General features: G+C 52.5%; 1 protein-coding gene across 5 annotated transcripts in view; it reads right to left on the reverse strand.

Moving 5' to 3' along the window:
- The window catches only part of TAFA5 (TAFA chemokine like family member 5), a 212,025-nt gene that overhangs the window by 24,245 nt on the left and 171,002 nt on the right, over nucleotides 1-16,778 (reverse strand). Inside the window, exons 4-5 of one of the 5 annotated variants that reach the window (XM_081248786.1) lie at nucleotides 12,907-13,040; nucleotides 6,610-6,846 (exon numbers count right to left, since the gene is read on the reverse strand). The exons of 2 other annotated variants lie outside the window; for them this stretch is intronic. In XM_081248786.1, coding sequence (XP_081104912.1) covers nucleotides 6,747-6,846; nucleotides 12,907-13,040 — 234 coding nt within the window. In that variant the 3' untranslated portion in view covers nucleotides 6,610-6,746. Of the gene's footprint in view, nucleotides 1-6,609; nucleotides 6,847-12,906; nucleotides 13,041-16,778 lie in introns of those variants that run through there. 2 more of the 5 variants (XM_081248787.1, XM_081248789.1) reach the window with 2 other exon arrangements.

Genomic DNA, 16,778 nt, shown 5'->3' on the forward strand with positions numbered 1-16,778 from the left:
CTATCTTTACAACCATTTATTTATTTTCTTTGGCTCGTGACTCGTTCTTGGAGTGTGTCTTCTGAGAGAAGTTTCTAGAAAGTCTGCACCAGGCTGGGTCCCAGCGTGGTGGGTTTCTGAGGGGGGCTAGGTCCTAGTGGACCACAGTTTCTATTTCTGTTGAGCTGCCTCATTATGGACAAGCTGTGTTGTTTCCTCCTCCGGGAGGGAAGAAAGCATTCTGGAGCCTCTGGTTTTGGATCAGGAACGCTAGGATCCAGGTCCAATCCTGATACAAGGGATGGCTCAGGTTATAAGGCCCCTGTAAAAGGAGGAGGGGTGACTGAGAATTCATGCCACCAAAGCAAAATCACCCCTGAGCCTCGAATTCCGAACAGGGGCAGATCAGGGGCCATGCTGGGCTGTCCCTGTGATGGCAAATTCACCCTTGGCTCTGAAGGGTGATCAGCAAGTAGCCATTAACGCAATGATCCAGACCCTGTTTACTGGATGGTCCTGTGGTGAGTGACCGCCCAGCACACCCTTCATCAGGGGCTTTGCCAACTCCAAGGGCCTTATCCCCAGCTTTTCTGTGATGAGGAGCCATATTGAGAAAAAGAGTTACAAAGGCCTCAGAGATGCCGGGGGTTGATTAAGTGCCCAGTGATACAAGGGTCCCAACAAAACTGACAGCAGCCTCCATGGGCATTTGAAAAAGAACGTCGATGCAAGTGTATGCACATGTGTGGAGATGTGTGCATGTGAGTGTATGTGTATTTATGTGGATGTGTGTGCAGGTGTGTGGAATTGTGTGTGTGTGTATGTGTACATGTGTGTGCACGTGTGTACCTGCTGGACAACTCCCTGCCCGGCCCTGGAGGCCTGTGGAGGGTGGTTCTGACTCAGGTCTCAGAGGGGGCGGAGGGCTGTGGTCCAGGACCCTGGCAGCAGCTGCCTCCCTGGGGTCACCCCAGTGTGCGTTTCCTGCCCCACCGTTGCCCCCTCCCTACAGCCTGGGGTCTGTCACTGGTGAGATTTGGGGTCTTAGGAAGGACCCCATTGAGACAGGTCTGGGTTTGAATCTCAGCTGGGCTCTTCCTGTTCTGCGGCCTCAGGAAAGGGGCTTGGCTGCCACAGCCTCAGTTTCCACATCCACTAAATGGGAGCCTGGAACGGGACCACCCAGGGGCACAGTTTCCCCCTTTTCACAGTAGAGGCTGTGAGCAGAGCACGGCTGCCATCTGACAGCCTCATCCAGGACCACTGCATTTTTTTCTGCACGACGCCCGCATGTCTATAGAACCGGGGCCTGACGATGCTTTGTCTAGGCTCCTCTGGGTTTACAAGGCCTCTGAACAAATAAAGGGATACTGGTCTCCTAGCCCTAAATTAAGTGATGAGCTTGTAATAGGATTTCACTGAGATTGGAGGTTTACTGAGGACATCCATTAGGTACTGCAAAGCCCCGCTGCAGCCCAGGCCTCCTTCTCTCAGGAAAACACCCCTACACAGCCCAGGGCCCCCCTCGAGCAGCCGTGGGTTTGTCCCCTGGCCGAGCAGCATGCCCACAGCGCACAGGGCGGCTAGCAAGATTATGGAAATAAACCACACGCCATGTGAGGACGGGCAAGCAAGATGAGATAAAGGATGCGGAGACAGACGACTCTCCAGACCTGGAAGGACTCTGCATTCATGCCATCTCCTGAGTACCTAAGTTACTCCACTTTCTAAAAAAAAGATCTCACTCCACTTTCTAAAAATGAAAGCAGAACTCAGAGGTGGTGCCAATGCAAGAATGTCAGGGGGGACCCCAGCAGGGGAGCCACGCTAATGAAATGCAACACAGCCACGAGGTGACACCAGGGACAGAGGCCACAGGCCACCCTTAGAACTCACCCATCACCCAGGGTCAGGGCACGGTCTGGCGAGGAGTGAGGTGACCTCTAGGGACAGTGAGCGACCTCCAAGGACAGCCGAAAGGAAACAGGCCTCAGTCCTGTAGCATCAGGGACCTGAATTCTGCCATCAACCGAGCGAACCTGGGCGAGGCTCTTTCCCAGAGCCTCAGGTGAGATGCAGCCCGGCCCACACCTGGGTTTCTGCCCTGTGGGACCTGGGCCGAGACCCCGGCCATGCGGTGCTGGATGTCTGACTGCTGAGCTGTGAGATGGCAAAGGCTCTCCGTCATCAAATGCGCAGCAGCACAAAAAATTCATCCACCCCGAGCCAGGCTCCCGGGCCCCAGCCCCACATAGGGGCCTCCAGCTCCATCTACTCCAAAGGCGGGTGGGTGCCTGAGTCCTGGGTGAGGGAAGTGGCTGAGAGCCCCACTCGGCCTGAGAGAGGCCGGCATCCCTGCAGCATCCTGTCCAGGTGCTGCCTGGCTCCCGCGGGGAGGTGCCTCCACTGGATGGGCCCCCCAGGCTGAGACCAGCCCGTGCCCCTCACGGGTCACACTTGGTCCAGTCCAGTTCCACTCATGACCTTGATGCTGCCAGGGTCACGTCTCCCTGGCGGGCCAGCCTCAGCCCAGGCCACCTCCAGCTCTGCAGGGGGCTGCCCTCGACCTCCCCACGGGCTCAACTGCCCTGGGAACAGCCGGCTCGCCAGGCGGCTTTTCTAAAGGGAGTGTGGATGGTGCAGGCCGGCCTCGGATCCCTGTCTGCTTTGTCTCCCGGCAGAGTCAGCCTCTGATGTCCCATCCACCCACTCGCCAACCCCAGCAATTAGAGCCCGGCCGGCATCGCAGGATGATGGCCTCGGCCACTGCAGCTCGCGGCCGACCCACTGTCCCAAGTTCACAGGCGATGCCTGGCAATGACGGGGTTGGGGTGGGGGGGTGGAGGTGTGTCCTCAGAGGTGTCATCAGACACGCTCTCCCCGACACCTGGCCGTCCACAGCGGCGAGGGAGGCCCCGCGTGCCCGGGAAGCTCAGCATCACAACCCTTCCCTGCGCCGCCTCCTGTGTCCACTTTCAGGGCCTGGGCAGGTCACCTGCTGGGCCCAGGCAGGCTCTTTACGGTGCCACATGTTGGCAGAGGGGGCGGTGGCCCCACCAGGCCGCTGTCAGTCAGAGGAGTCCCAAGACCGGGCCGAGGACAAACCCTTTCTTGCTCAAATATCCATCCACATCCATCTGCTAATAGCGGCTTCACGGAGGGATAGCTCACAGCCCAGACCATGTGCCCTTCTACAGGGTAAAGTCAGTGGTTTTGCTCTATTCAGAGCTGTGCAACCATCACCACAGTCAACTTAGAACATTTCTATCCCCCCAGACTACACTCATCAGCAGTGACGCCCCCATCCCATCCCGGGAATTCCCCCAGGAGAGGGATCCCGAGTCATGCGGTAGCTCCGTGTCTCACTTTTTGAGCAAATGCCAGACTGTTTTCCAAAGGGTCTGAAACATGCATTTCTTTTTTTGTTTGTTTTTTGCGGTATGCAGGCCTCTCACTGCTGTGGCCTCTCCTGTTGCGGAGCACAGGCTCCGGACACACAGGCTCAGCGGCCATGGCTCACGGGCCCAGCCGCTCCACGGCATGTGGGATCTTCCCGGACCAGGGCACGAACCCATGTCCCCTGCACCGGCAGGCGGACTCTCAACCACTGCGCCACCAGGGAAGCCCTGAAACATGCATTTCTGATTCTCTTGATGACACACTGCCCAGCTCTTCCCAGAAAGACTGGCAAATTCCCATGCTTATAACCAGCATCCTTCACGAGGCCTCAACGTGAAGGTAAAGGAAATGAACACCAACCACAGCGAGTCCCGAGGAGCAGCGCCCATTCGTGTTTCAGCTGCTGATTCCCGACGGAGAATCTCTCACCACACCTTGTCCCCACTTCATGTTTCAGAAACTTTCCACCCCTGGGCTGTGTGCCTTGTCGTCTGCCTGCTGCCCCCAGCCCCGGGGTTAGAAACCAGCTCCTGCCGGGTGGGTTCCCCGACGCCCACCTTGCCATCTGCCTCTGTTCTCGGAAGGTGAGCTGGACTTTCACAAGTTTGGGATATCAAGGCAAGGCCGGGCTGCCCCTGAAGGTGGGCCTAGCGTGGGTCTCTCAGTTACTGGGTGGCCTGCAGAAGGCCTCAGTGTTCTCATCTGTAAAATGGGGTGGTAACAGTGCATGGCCCACGGTGGCCGTCAGCCTGAGCAGGTCGACCTGTGCTCGTGCTCAGAACAGCATAGGCGAGTGTCTGCAATCATCACTGATTCTTACTAGTTTCAGGCTGATGGACCGTTTCAGCATCCTTCTTCCCCTTCCTCCCCTGAACTCAAATGTCCACCTGGACTTGTCCTTAACCATCTCATGGTTTCATGTATCGTATTTTAGTCTGTAATCCCTCGGGAATTTAATTTGGAACGTGGTGTGAGGTAAGGATCCAAGTTGAATTTCCCCCAAGTATGAAGCCGGTTTTCCCAGCATCTGTTGTTGGGGGCAGCCCCTTCCGCACTGTACCCCCAGTCCGTGCTCACCAACCTCCAGGTTCTTCTCAGGACCACGTGGTCTGGTTCGTGGGTCAGAAAGAGCAGCAGACGAGCCAACATCTTCTCTGGTTTTCATTGTATCCTGGGCTCTTTGCCAGACAGGGTCTGCTGTTAATTTGGGAGGGGGGTGAGGGGCAGAACCAAGCAGTGGCTGCATCGCCCAGCGCTGAGCTGCTCACAAAGCTCTCTTACCCCCTTGTCCATCCCCAGCAGGAGGTGGACACTGGGGCATGTCCCAAAGCCTTCCCACTCACCGTGGAGAAGTCCCACCCAACGTAAAATGTGAAATCATTTTGTAATGTTCCAGAAAAACTCACTGGAGATTTGATTGAAACTGTATTAAATCTAAGCATCAAATTTGAAAGAACAGAAAACCTCATAACATTTAGACAATTCCCCACCTTATCAAAGTATGTGACATCTTTCTATTCATTTATTCAAGTCTTTTTAAGTCTCCCATGGGGAGGTTTTGCCATTATCTTCATAGGTGCCTTTTCTTACCAAAGTTATTCCGAGTTATTTTATGTTTTCTCCTGCTATTAACAGAGCTCTCCCCTCTCTCTTACTTTTATTTCACTTATTTATTGTAATTAAATCATTACACATACTTGCTTGGAGGTGAGAACACACAGGCTTTTGTCCAGTCTCTCTTCCATGAGCCAGCGGGCATGTTTCTTCCTTAAAGCTGCCTATAAATTTCACCTCCCGTTTTCACCTCCTAAATGACACTTGTGTTCACGCTACTGCTGACTCCGTGCCCTGGCCCTCAGGGTTGATAAACCTTTATTAATCTAGTCTAGGGTTGGCAAACTTGTGCTACCAAGGTCCAGGTAGTGTATATTTTCAGCTTTGCGGGCCATAAAAGTCTCTCTGCAAAGACTCAACTCTGCCATTGCAGTGTGAATGCATGCCTAGACAATATGTGAGTGAATAAGCAAGGATGTGTGCCAATAAAGCTTTATTTAAAAAATAGGTGGGGGGCCAGATTTGGCGAGCAGGCGGTAGTCGGCCAACCTCTGATCTAGACCAGAGCTTGTTTGTGTCTATGAAAGCTTGCAGTTGAATACAAGTAGAGAAACTTCTATGTTCATAACTGGTCCAATTTAATAAATTCTCTAATTAGTTTTCAAGGCATTTCAGGTGATTCTCCAGAGTTTTGGAAATACCTGTTTATTTACCTTCTGCAAGTAATGATTGCATTTTCTCATATCAAATAGTTGTGTGAGTTCACTTGCCAAAACTTCCAAAAAGTAACAAGTTCCCAGGTGACTGCAGGCTAGCCTCACGACAGCCAGCCTGGGCCTCAGCCCCGGTATGGACAGGGCGGGGCCCATCTTCAGTGCAATGGCAGCTTTGGTTTCGGGGGGACACGGTTCCAGGGAGGGCCCACCTTCTCTTCCAGGTTAGCCTGGAGGTCTGTGACCATCATTCTTTTGATATTTTCCTGAGGAATAAATACAGGGTCTGTCTGGTGCCTTTTTCAGCATCTTCTGAATCAGAACACACATTTTATTTGATCTCCTTATAGGGCTTTTTGTTCTACCTGATTCTGAAATATTAAAGTGTATTTACATTTCTTATATAAAGCTACTGTGTGGTGGCCTTTATTTTTTGGTTCTTTTAAAGGACTGCAGAAATCAGTCTGCTGTTATTTTATGCAGGTGCGGGTGACATATGTCCCAATCACTACTCCCACCAGGAGCAGGGACCCCAGAGATTTATCTGCATCCTGCAAACAATGCCAGGTCCTGGAGGGCCTCGGGGTGCTTTGCTGAAGGATTTCTGTGCCTGGAAGGGCTCCCAGCCCACAGCACAGACTCAAAAGTCTTTATTGAACAAAATGACTTTCTGGGTATTTTTCTAATTTTGGGGACCTTTCCAGCATCAGGGATTCACTAGTTCCTAAAATGAACTGGGTAATTTTCCACATTTTCCAGTTGGCAGGGAAGAGACACCTGTACACTGAATGCTTTCAAGAACATGCCAGTTAAAACATCTCCATCTGGAACTTTTACTGGAGAACATTAACATTTTTCTACGCCTTTGTTTTTGGTAATCCCCCTTCCCCAGACAATCGTATCTTTAATCAAATTTCCATATGTAGTGATCAGTGGGCTAGCTATGCACGCACTCTTGAATAATTTGAGGCCCCATTGCAGGCTGATTTTCCCTTCTCCCTTTCAGAACTATTTTCTAACATAAAAAAAAATCTACACATGACAGAAGTAAAAATGAATTTTTATAGTTTTGCCAGAGATGCAACAATTAATTCCATGCCTTTAAAAAATCATTAATATTTCTTTTTCATCTTTACAGGTTTTCTCCAATCTTTTTGAAGGTGGCTTTTTCCATAGCTTGGGTTCTTCATTTTCGTTCTTTCTGAGTTAAAAATAAAATTATTTAAGACACAAGTATACCGAAGAGTCCATCCTTCCCCGTACCCACAGGTGCACTATCTTATTCTCGTCACATTTTAAATGAGATTTAACAGTCAGTCAGATGTGTACACTGTATCGTCCAGTAAGTGCTGGCCCACGTGATGGTGTTAACGTTCTAACTCCGTCAACCTTACAGCAGCCCTAGGAAGCAGGGAATAGCATTTTGCCCATTTTATAGATGTGGAGACGGAGGCACAGAGAGCAAGGTCACGTGTTCTGAGTTAAGCAGATCACAATTGTTTTGCCCGGGAGCAGAGCTGGAAAGGCTGACCTCACACCTGCATGTGACTCGTGGGTCGGTCTGCATGTTTTATTTCATCCTTCAACCCACAAATTACAGGAAGGTTCTGGTTGCTAGGGTTAAGGTTATTATTTGGGGTATAGTTTTAAATATATCGCATTGTGGTTGGAAAAGAAAGTTGGCACATGCCTCCTCTTTGGTTAGTTAGTAACCTGGATTATGGATATTTTTGTAAATTTCATAAATAATAGAAAATTAGAAGCAGCCTATTTGTATGTTATAATGTTCACCATGTTGCTGCAAATTCAACCTTGGTCATTTCATTTTTCAAAAGATCTGTGTCCTGGTTCTTTTTATTGTTGTTTCCAGTGGTGTTTACTTGACCTTAACACAGATTTAAGAGCTGTTTAAATTCCAACTAAAAATTGTGTTTCTGATCAATTTGTTTATTTGTACTTGGGTTTGCTTCCTGTAAACTTATGTTAATCAGTACATAAAGGTTTCTGTGATACTTCTACTAGTTTGAACTGTAATGGATCAGTATGTGTCAATAACTATATATACATCTTAAATGTATCAATATATGCCACCATATTGTTCCAATTTAATCACTTTACCTACTGATTTCCTTTCCATTTCATTTGCCTAGTAACTTTGTTTATTATTTGCTTTTAAACTTTTTGGTTTGTTTGTAGGAGTGCCCTTAGAAGGCAACACATATTTGACTATTTAAAAAACCTGATTTGATAGTCTCTGCCTTTTAGAAGAGAAGGCTAGCCCATTTACATTTATTGTCACCACTGAGGCTGCATTTCTGTCTTGATCAGCATGTTCCACACTGATTTCTGGTTTTGCTCCTTTCATGGTTCATTTCCTTACACACAGTTTTACTCGTTTTTTCTTCCACTGTAGTTTAGGAGAAATCACATTCTTGTTTCTATTAGTGGTGGCCTTTATGTTAATCAAATGCACTTTTAATGATTAAGCCATTTCCCTAGTGATGTAAGTTCCTTCTTTCCATGAAGAGACATTAAGTGACTCTTTTCTCCATCTGCAGCTGCCCCCCTGCAGCTGTTGTCCATTTAACCAGAAGTTACAAATCAGATTATACAAAAATATTCTTCACAACATACACAGTACATTAAATAACAGTGTTGCCAACTGCATAACCACAGTTACAGGAATAATTCATATCTAAGCTCTATGTAGTTAATTGGTATCTAGTCACCACTGATCTTCTTACATATGACCTATGACCTTTCCGAGGTCATCAGCCACTCATTCGTATTTCTTTGATTGGCTCCAGGACATGTTTCATTGACTCTTTCAGGAAAGGTATGTGGGTGGTACACTTGCTAAATCCTTGCAAATTTAAAGCCATCCTGTTTACTCCCTGTGTCCAAAACAACAACCAGAAATAGGACTGAACTCACAAGTAAAAGTATTTTTTGACGAATCCCTGGAGATGGTCCTGTCCTTCACTCTGGTTCTGGGTCTCCTGGGTTCAGAGGTGGCTTGTCTGTGCCTTCGGAGGTCTATGGACTTGTCCTCGTGCCTTAATTTTTTTCTCCAGTACAACCTGGATGATTAGAGAGTTTTCCTTCACTCTTCCAATTCACAGATATTGCCATGGATGCTTGGGTCCCGGATGCTTTTATTCTGCTTTAATTGAGGGTTTTCCCTGGCTCAGGAAAGCTTCTGGGCAACTCTCTCTTTTCACCTTAACATGGTTATTCTTTGTTCTCGCCACGTGTCTCCCCACAGTGGTGTCCACTTTCCCAGGTTGGATTTCTGTCCTCTGTCTTCTGTACTTATAACTTCTCCCTCTTTGGCTTCATTTCCTGGGTCTCCTATGAACTGCCTCTTGGTTTAAGGTTGGTTCACACCCCTGTGTTGATTCTCTGCAGTGACATGTCCATTATCTGCAGCTTCTGTACACATCTCAGTCCACTCTGATGTTTTGGGTCCCATTGAGTTCAGCCTCTATTTGGCCCTGCAAACCTTTGGACGTTTGCCTGCATTTCATCCCAGCCTGCCCTTCCTTCAGGCTTCTTGCTCTTGGGTCACAGAGGTCACAGCCTCTTTTATCTCTTTGATGCCAACAAGCAGACACTGACCAGAAGACTCACGTTTACTGCAGGGGTTATTTCCAGAGCTAACCCTCCCTTTAGGTCTTCAGAAAGTGTTCCTTTCCATAGAGAGTGTGCATTCTTTCAGAGGCTCCTGCTTATATTTTGGCTGTGATGCTTTTTTTATTCCCTTTTAAACAGGCAGAGGCCAATCCCGGCCAGGAACGAGCCAGCAGGCTCAGGGGGAGGGAGTCTGCACCCTTCCTCTCAGTTCCAGGGGCTGTGGGAGGCTCCGCCTTACCCAGGCTGGCCCAGAAGTTTGGGGTGATGTGCAGGGACCCTTGATCTTCATGGGACCCAAAAGACAGCTCCCAGTGGGGTCTGATCCCACGGGGGAGGTCAGGTTTTCTGTCTGAGCTGCAGAGTTTTGAGAACGGAAGACTGAGGGGGGACAACGTGGCCTTGGTGAGCCCGTTATCTGGCTTCTCCTGCCCCAGGTGAGAGGATCTTCCTGCTAACTCTGCCCCTTCCAGTGGAGCTCACCTCTGCGCTGGCATCTTTTCCTGCTCCTGCTAGAGCCACGTATTCACAGAGTGAAGGGGCAACCGCGGTGCCGGGAGGCTCCACCTCTGCCTGATAGTTTTCTGACCACTGCAGGGGTCTCCCAGGTCCACAGGTTAGGTCCAGGCACCAGGAGGAGGCCCTGTGCTCTTTGTGTATCACACGAGGCCTTAGTCAGAGCAGGGGCTCAGAGGATAAAAAAGCAGGGGCATCCTAAGGTTTCTACCGTCCACTCTGGCTAAGCACCCAGAGGGGTTTTACCTGACCTCAGTGCACACTTCTCTTTTCTCCAAGTCATGATGCTATTGCCAGTTGTCCTTATTTTCAAAATCTTTTGAAATTGGAAGCTGGGCAGAGGCTGTTCAGCCAGTGTGATGAGTCTGTCACCATAGTAATCCAAAAAGCCATGGCCACTTCTCCACAGACTTGGCATGAGGACCAGACTCTTCCTCTCTCCTCCAAAGGTCCGGGAAGCATGCCATCCTCGGGGTGTGGATGGCAAAGGTCATGGGGAAGAGGGAAAATGCAGTTCTCCACTTGTCTGTTCCTCGTCCATCACACGCCCATCTGTCCTATGAAACCCTGAAGCCACACGGCCATGACTGCACAAGGCCAGGTGCAGCCTGGACACGCAGAGTGGAGAGACCCCCCCGGGGCCTGGGCGTCCCTGCTACAAGGCACCGAAGACCAGATGGGCAGGAGGGTTTCAGGAGGGAACGAGGGTGTGGCTTCATTCTGATGCAGCCATTGGGAACATGAGCACTCCAGAATATTCTGGAATGTGCCACAGGAGGAAAATCACCAGCCTTTCACCTACAGAGACTCCCCTGGGGTTTTAGAAATGCTTCTCATCCACTATTTCCCTTTCCCCAAACCCCAAGGACCTGTGAGGTCAGCCTGGGGTCACGCTTACCCCTTCCACAGATGAGGAAACTGAGGCTCTGAAAGGTGAAAGTGACTCCCTCAAGGCCAGCCACCCAAGTGTGCATTACACCTGTCAAGCCTGCAGGCGGCAGGGGCGGGGAAGGGGGCGGCGCTGTCCGGGGGCCCAGAGGACAGGGCTTGACAGAACAGGGCAGTGTGGGGAGGTGTGATCCCACACGGGCCCAGGTGAGCCTGAGATGACGTTCTGGTTGGGGGAGGAGGGGACCCAGGGTCAGAACTGCAGAGATGACAGTGCCGGCCTTGGTAACATCCTGGCACTTACATCACCGTGTATATCTCAGTTTAATGGGGAGTTGACATTTAAAGTGATTTAGATTGAGACACAAATCCTTCTATTTCATTTTTCAAGACTGATCTTTAACAAATGTCTGTGCCAAATGCCATATTTCACACCCTCTGCAGCGCCCAGAAGCCATCAGAGATGCTCTGTGGGCGGAGGGGCTGGGCTGGGGACCGTGGGTCACACCCGGACTGCAGCGAGAGGGCCGAGCAGCAAAACACAACCACAGAGAGAGGTTTGGGTGTCCAGACCCTGGGGCGTGAGGGGCAGGCTGGGGTGGGTGGAGCAGATGCCAGGGGCCCGTTGTTGTGAATCAGAGCCAGGACTGCGCTGGGTTAGGAAGAATGTCACTGCCCTGATGATCTCTGCCGTGCTCATGCTGACTTAACTTCCATCTCAAATATACGATCTGCCTTTTCACAGTAAAAAAGCATCAGATTTACCTTTGTCTTTCATGAAAAAATAAATCACTAGGTAATGAAATGTCATGTGTAAGATTACAAGGACAAAGTAAACCAACAGGACAAAACCGTGTTTTCAACAGCTTTGCCAGCAGTTCTGCCCAATTAGTTCATGAAACGTGGAATCAACAAAGAGTATCAATTCAGACAGCTCTGCTGGAAACCGGGGATGACTCTGAACTTTGCGCATCCTCATCGAAGGCTCACGTTGACACGATGAGAACACACTGCATGCCTGCAGGACCACAGGGGGCTCCTGGCTGTGGCACAGGGCCGGGGGGAGGTGGCGGGCCCCGGACAGCCCTGGCCGGCGTGGAGGGCTGGCTGAAATGGACAGCGTGGTGCTAGCGATGTCTGCTCACTCTAGAATGGCTGCCCGGATCAACAACGCTGTTCTCTGAGGGTTCCCCCTATGGGGACACATACCCCATCGAAGGTGGGGCCCCAGGCTTCCCTTAGGACTGCTGAGATGTGGGACTATTTGGAATACTTGGATTCCAGGCACCCCCATCAGGCTGAGCTGTAGGACTTGGACACCTGGCCAGCATCCCCCTCACCGAGGTCCTGCAGAAAGCATTCTCTTCCATTTGGTCAGCAACTACTTGACCTCATGTGTTAAGTAATAGCCATCCTTGCGGCCCCCAAAGCGGCCCCTCCAGGGATTCTTAAGGCATGCCTCCTGCCTCCCTCAGATCCGGAGGCCATGAGTGCTTCATCCGTGCATCCCAGCATCCCACATGGAGCCAAAAAGGATGGAGGGCAGGGGGGTAGGGGGGGAGCAGAGGGAAGGGGGAGCTGGCAATACTGATGTACTGATCATGTGACCCAGCTGCCCGTGCAGGGCCAAGGGGAAGGCCACCCCTAGGTACGGAAAAGCAGGTCAGAACTCAGCTGACCCTGACCCTGACCCTGATCTGGTCCTCTTGGCAGGCTGCCAGTCACCTCTGCGGTGTCAGGAACACCCGACCCCACTGTGGTGGCCCGTCCAGTGCCCACTGGCTTTCTCCACTGGACCCCTTTCCTCCTGTTTCAACCCTTGCCATTTACAGATTTAAAATGATTCAAAGAACAACTGCTTTAAGGAAAATCGAGACTCATGCAGCACAATTACTGTAAACAGCTATCCGCGTGTCATGCCTCATATAATGAAACTGGCCAAAAGTGCCAATGGCAATATTGTGGGTTTGGTCAAACCCGTTTTTTGTTTCTGGGCTCACTTCTACCGAGAAGATGAAGAATGTCAGTGCTCACGATGCGTTGGTGCCAGGCCGGCCATCTACGTCTGTGTTTACACACAGAATCTATTAAAATGTCCAGCTCTTATGGCCGTGATGAATAGCAGTGATTCAAAAGAACACAACATTGATTGCAGACAGGTATCAGAGTCATGACAGGGTATTTTTCATTGCTTGTGAGGAAGAAAGAATCGGTGAGTGGCACGTACCGAGTTTCTACTGGAGGAGGACCCACCATCCGCTGATTGCTCCACATGTTAATCCTAGAACCTCCTGCACAAAAGCCTCTCGCCCTTGGGAGGACGTCGTGGACACAGAGCATCCAGATCCCTCCCGGGTGGTCCTTGGAAGACAGATGGAGGGGCTGGCTTGGTTGGGGTCCACCCATCTCAGCCCCCTTCAGCGGTGAGAGGGGGCGGTCCTCCCATCCACAGTGCTCCTTCCAGGCTTTTCCTCTGCCCAGCCCTCCTGCTGAGCTCACCCCTGGGCTCCAGGGCCGTGCTCTCTGCCCCCAGTTCAGGCTCCGAGCACCGTGCGGGCTCCAGCAAAACCCGCCATAAACACCATCCGATCAGATTCCAGAAGACAGACGGCAGCCTCCAAGCTCTGCCTGGGGGGCGACTCGGCCCCAGACCTCACAGTTCGGCCAGCTCCTCCTCTGTCCCTCCCATACCCTCAAGGGGCAGACGTGGCCCCGAGCCAGATACCCAGCGCAGAGCCGGCACCCAGAACCAGGAGGGACCACGTAAGTCAAGGACTCTCCCTGGAGAGATGGACCGGGCTGAGTCCCTGTTGCTCCCCGCTGGGCAGAGAGCTTAGCAGATGACAGGAGGCTGTGGCCCCACCCTGCGCCATTCCTGCAGCCTCCTGGCCAGGGTCCCATGGGCATCATCTGTAGGAGGGGAAAGGCCTGGGCAGGGACTGGAAGCACAGACCCCGTGGGCCCTCTCAGGGCGGGAGATCCCAGCAGATCCTCAGGACTGTCCATCTCCTCTTCCCAAAGGAAATAGGAAAGACCGGCCAGAAGACAGCCGACCATGGCCTCTGATCAGTAGGGCACACACCACCTCATCCAAGCACAGAATCAGTTTTCTTCTGTTGGTTTTCAGAGCAAGGAGTGGTAAGGGTCTGTAATAAACCCTTCTTTTTTTTTTTTTTTTTTTTGCGGTACGCGGGCCTCTCACTGTTGTGGCCTCTCCCGTTGTGGAGCACAGGCTCTGGACACTCAGGCTCAGCGGCCATGGCTCACGGGCCCAGGCGCTCCACGGTGTGTGGGATCTTCCCGGACCGGGGCATGAACCCGTGTCCCCTGCATCGGCAGGCGGACTCTCAACCACTGTGCCACCAGGGAAGCCCTGTAATAAACCCTTCTGATTGCTGGGATGGCTCATTCGTTTGGGAGCAGAGAGGAACCAAACACCCCACAAATGTCCCCAGGGAGCCCTGGCCTTCCCCCCAACCTGGTGTCGGGATAGTCCGGCAGAGAGGCTGGGGACCCCCGAAGCCCTGGGTCACGAAATGGACTGAGCGTGTGTTCTTCCACACTGGGGACGGAGCCCACGGTTCCCGGGGCCCAGGGGAGGGCTGGCCTGAGCCAAAAGTGGACGGACGGCCAGATGGTGGAGGAGAGAAGGCCTTCGGCTGTGACATGAGTGAGGCCTGGAGGACGCTGGTCAGGGGGAATGACAAACCGCACCAAAGGCTCCCCGAAGTCCTGGCCCTGGGGGAGGAGGCCCTGCCACCTTGGCCATGGAAGGAGCCACGTTCCCAGAGAAAGACAGAAGGACTCCCACGAGGGACAGCAAAGTGGGGGCGAGTCACCCCAGACACCGCAGAGCATCAGAAAGGCTGCAGGAGCTCCTGGGTGACCGCAGGCCTGGGAGGGAGCCTGGCAGGGTCAGGGGGCACCCTGTGGAGCCAAGGGGAACCCAGAGACGGCCGGGCTAAGCTCTGGGAGAAAGAGAAAGCACGGGCTCCCTGGTGAGGCTGGGAAGGGGGCAAAGGGCGCACAGTGGGCCCCGCCAGACCTAAGCCGCATCCTCCCCTCATCGGCCACGCGGCGTCGGCCACCCAGCAGCGGATCTCACCCACCAGGACACCTCTGAGCTCCCCTCCAGGACCACAGCCCCTACCCTCCCTGCTTGGGGACCCACACAAACTGCCACCACGTGGCCCCCCTTTGTCCTCAGTGAGTCCTGGCCCTTCCGACCTGAGTGCGGCCCTGGCCTGCTGCGTGTGGGCCAGGAGGGGTCAGGCCGGGGTCACCAGTCCTCCTGACCCCCGCCTCTCCTCACCCCCCTGCACCCGCCGTGTGTAGCCAGGTCCCCTCCCTGGTACTGCAGGCACGTCAGGGTCCCACCGCTCCTGCCGAGGCCTCAGCATCTCACCTGCAGCCCCGCCCGGCCTCAGAGAGTGACCTGAACTCCACGCCCAAGCCCATCCCGGTGCCTCAAGAGCCACTCAGAAGCCGCTCAGGATGGACTCACACCTCGTACGGCCCCTGGGTGATGCCTTGGCCCCTGAACTCGTAAGGGCCGGCGCCTGGGGAGCTGGCCGTAGACAGGTCCTGGCTTCTGGCTAGGTCAGCTCCCTGGGAAGTGGTACCGATGACCCACGTGAGCTCTGCGAGGAAGGGTGTGTGTCCATCGCGCGAGGGGCCAGACCTCCCCGAGGGCAGCCACAGTGCCCAACAGGTGACAGGGCGTGAGATCTTGATACACCCGCAGGGCTGCATCAGACCCAAGGCTCCCAGACATTCCCTGTAGTAGCCTGGGATGATTTCTCTTTTTGTGTTCCTGGGGAAGCTTCAGGGTATCCCACTGCCTGACTCCTCTGCATTTGGGGTTTGCCCACAACTTTCGGGGAGCATCCATCAGGAGCCCCTCACTGCCCCTCCCTCGAGGAGCCCTCTGTGGAGCCCGTCCTGCCAGCGGGGGCTATGTGGGGGCTGCACTGGGGGCCGCTCGGCTTCCCGCGCTCGCTTCCTCCTCATCCCTCTGGACCACTGCATGCATAGCCTCCTGAGGATGGGGCGCCCAGAGTGGGGAGCAGGGCCATGGCTGCCTGACCCCGGGAGGACCGTCCCAGTGACTGATTTTAGGCTGGTGGACCCCTACCCCCATGGACGGTTGGGCTGGCGTGGAATTCCAATGCATCCCAACTCTGGAAGGCCAGGGCTGCTGTTTTCTGGCTTGGAGCGCTTCAGCTGAGAAGCCAGATACACTCTGATGTCTGAGCCTTTGTATGTGACCTATTTTTTTCCTCTGAGTTTTTACAATGTTGTTTTCATCTCCAGTGGCCTGAAATTTCATGCTGATGCGCCTCAGGATGGGTCTTTCTTCATTCATTTCTGGCCCGTGGTGAGTCCTTGCACACAGGAAACCCGGGCTTTGAGTCCTGGGAATTTCTTTAGAAAATATGTCTTTGATAATTCCTTCTTCATTGCTCTCTATTTTTGGATCTTATATTCTTTAGACCTCCTGAATCGGTCTTCTAATCTGTTTTTTCTTTTCCTTTCCTACTTCCTACTTCTTTTTTTAAGTTCTGCTCCTGGCTTTTTGAGATTTCCTCAATTTTATGTCCCAAACATTTGCTGGAGTTTTAACAAATTCTGTTACACACACACATACTCATACAGGTACGTATTAAGTCTGCGAAGACACATACACACATCACGTGTGTGTGCATGTGTATAATTTCCAGAAGCGCTTTCTTGTCTTCTTACAGCTCTTGAAATAAGTCTTCCTTCAAGGAAGCTACTGCCTTGAGACAAGCAGCCCCCGACTCTGGGTGGGAGGTGGGGGTGAAAGTGGCCTTGGTCAGCGAGCCTGGTGGGCTTGCCGTGCATCTCTGTGTCTGTGCCACCTCCTCTCTGCTGCCTCTGCTGCTCTGTCCCCTGTAAGCTCCTAACCCCTTTCCTTAGGTTTGTGTTTGTTTGTCATCTCTCTCCTCCCACCAGACGAGGATCCTGATGCTAGAAGCCCGGCGGGGGGATGGGGGGCTTCAGACCCCAGCTCACAGCGCCCAGGTTCTGCATCAGCCTTGCTTGGTAGGCTAGCGGGAAACCGCCCCCCAAATTCTT

This window comes from Mesoplodon bidens (genome assembly GCF_964165515.1).
Source record: "Mesoplodon bidens genome assembly, chromosome: 11".
Classification (NCBI taxonomy): Eukaryota; Metazoa; Chordata; class Mammalia; order Artiodactyla; family Ziphiidae; genus Mesoplodon; species Mesoplodon bidens.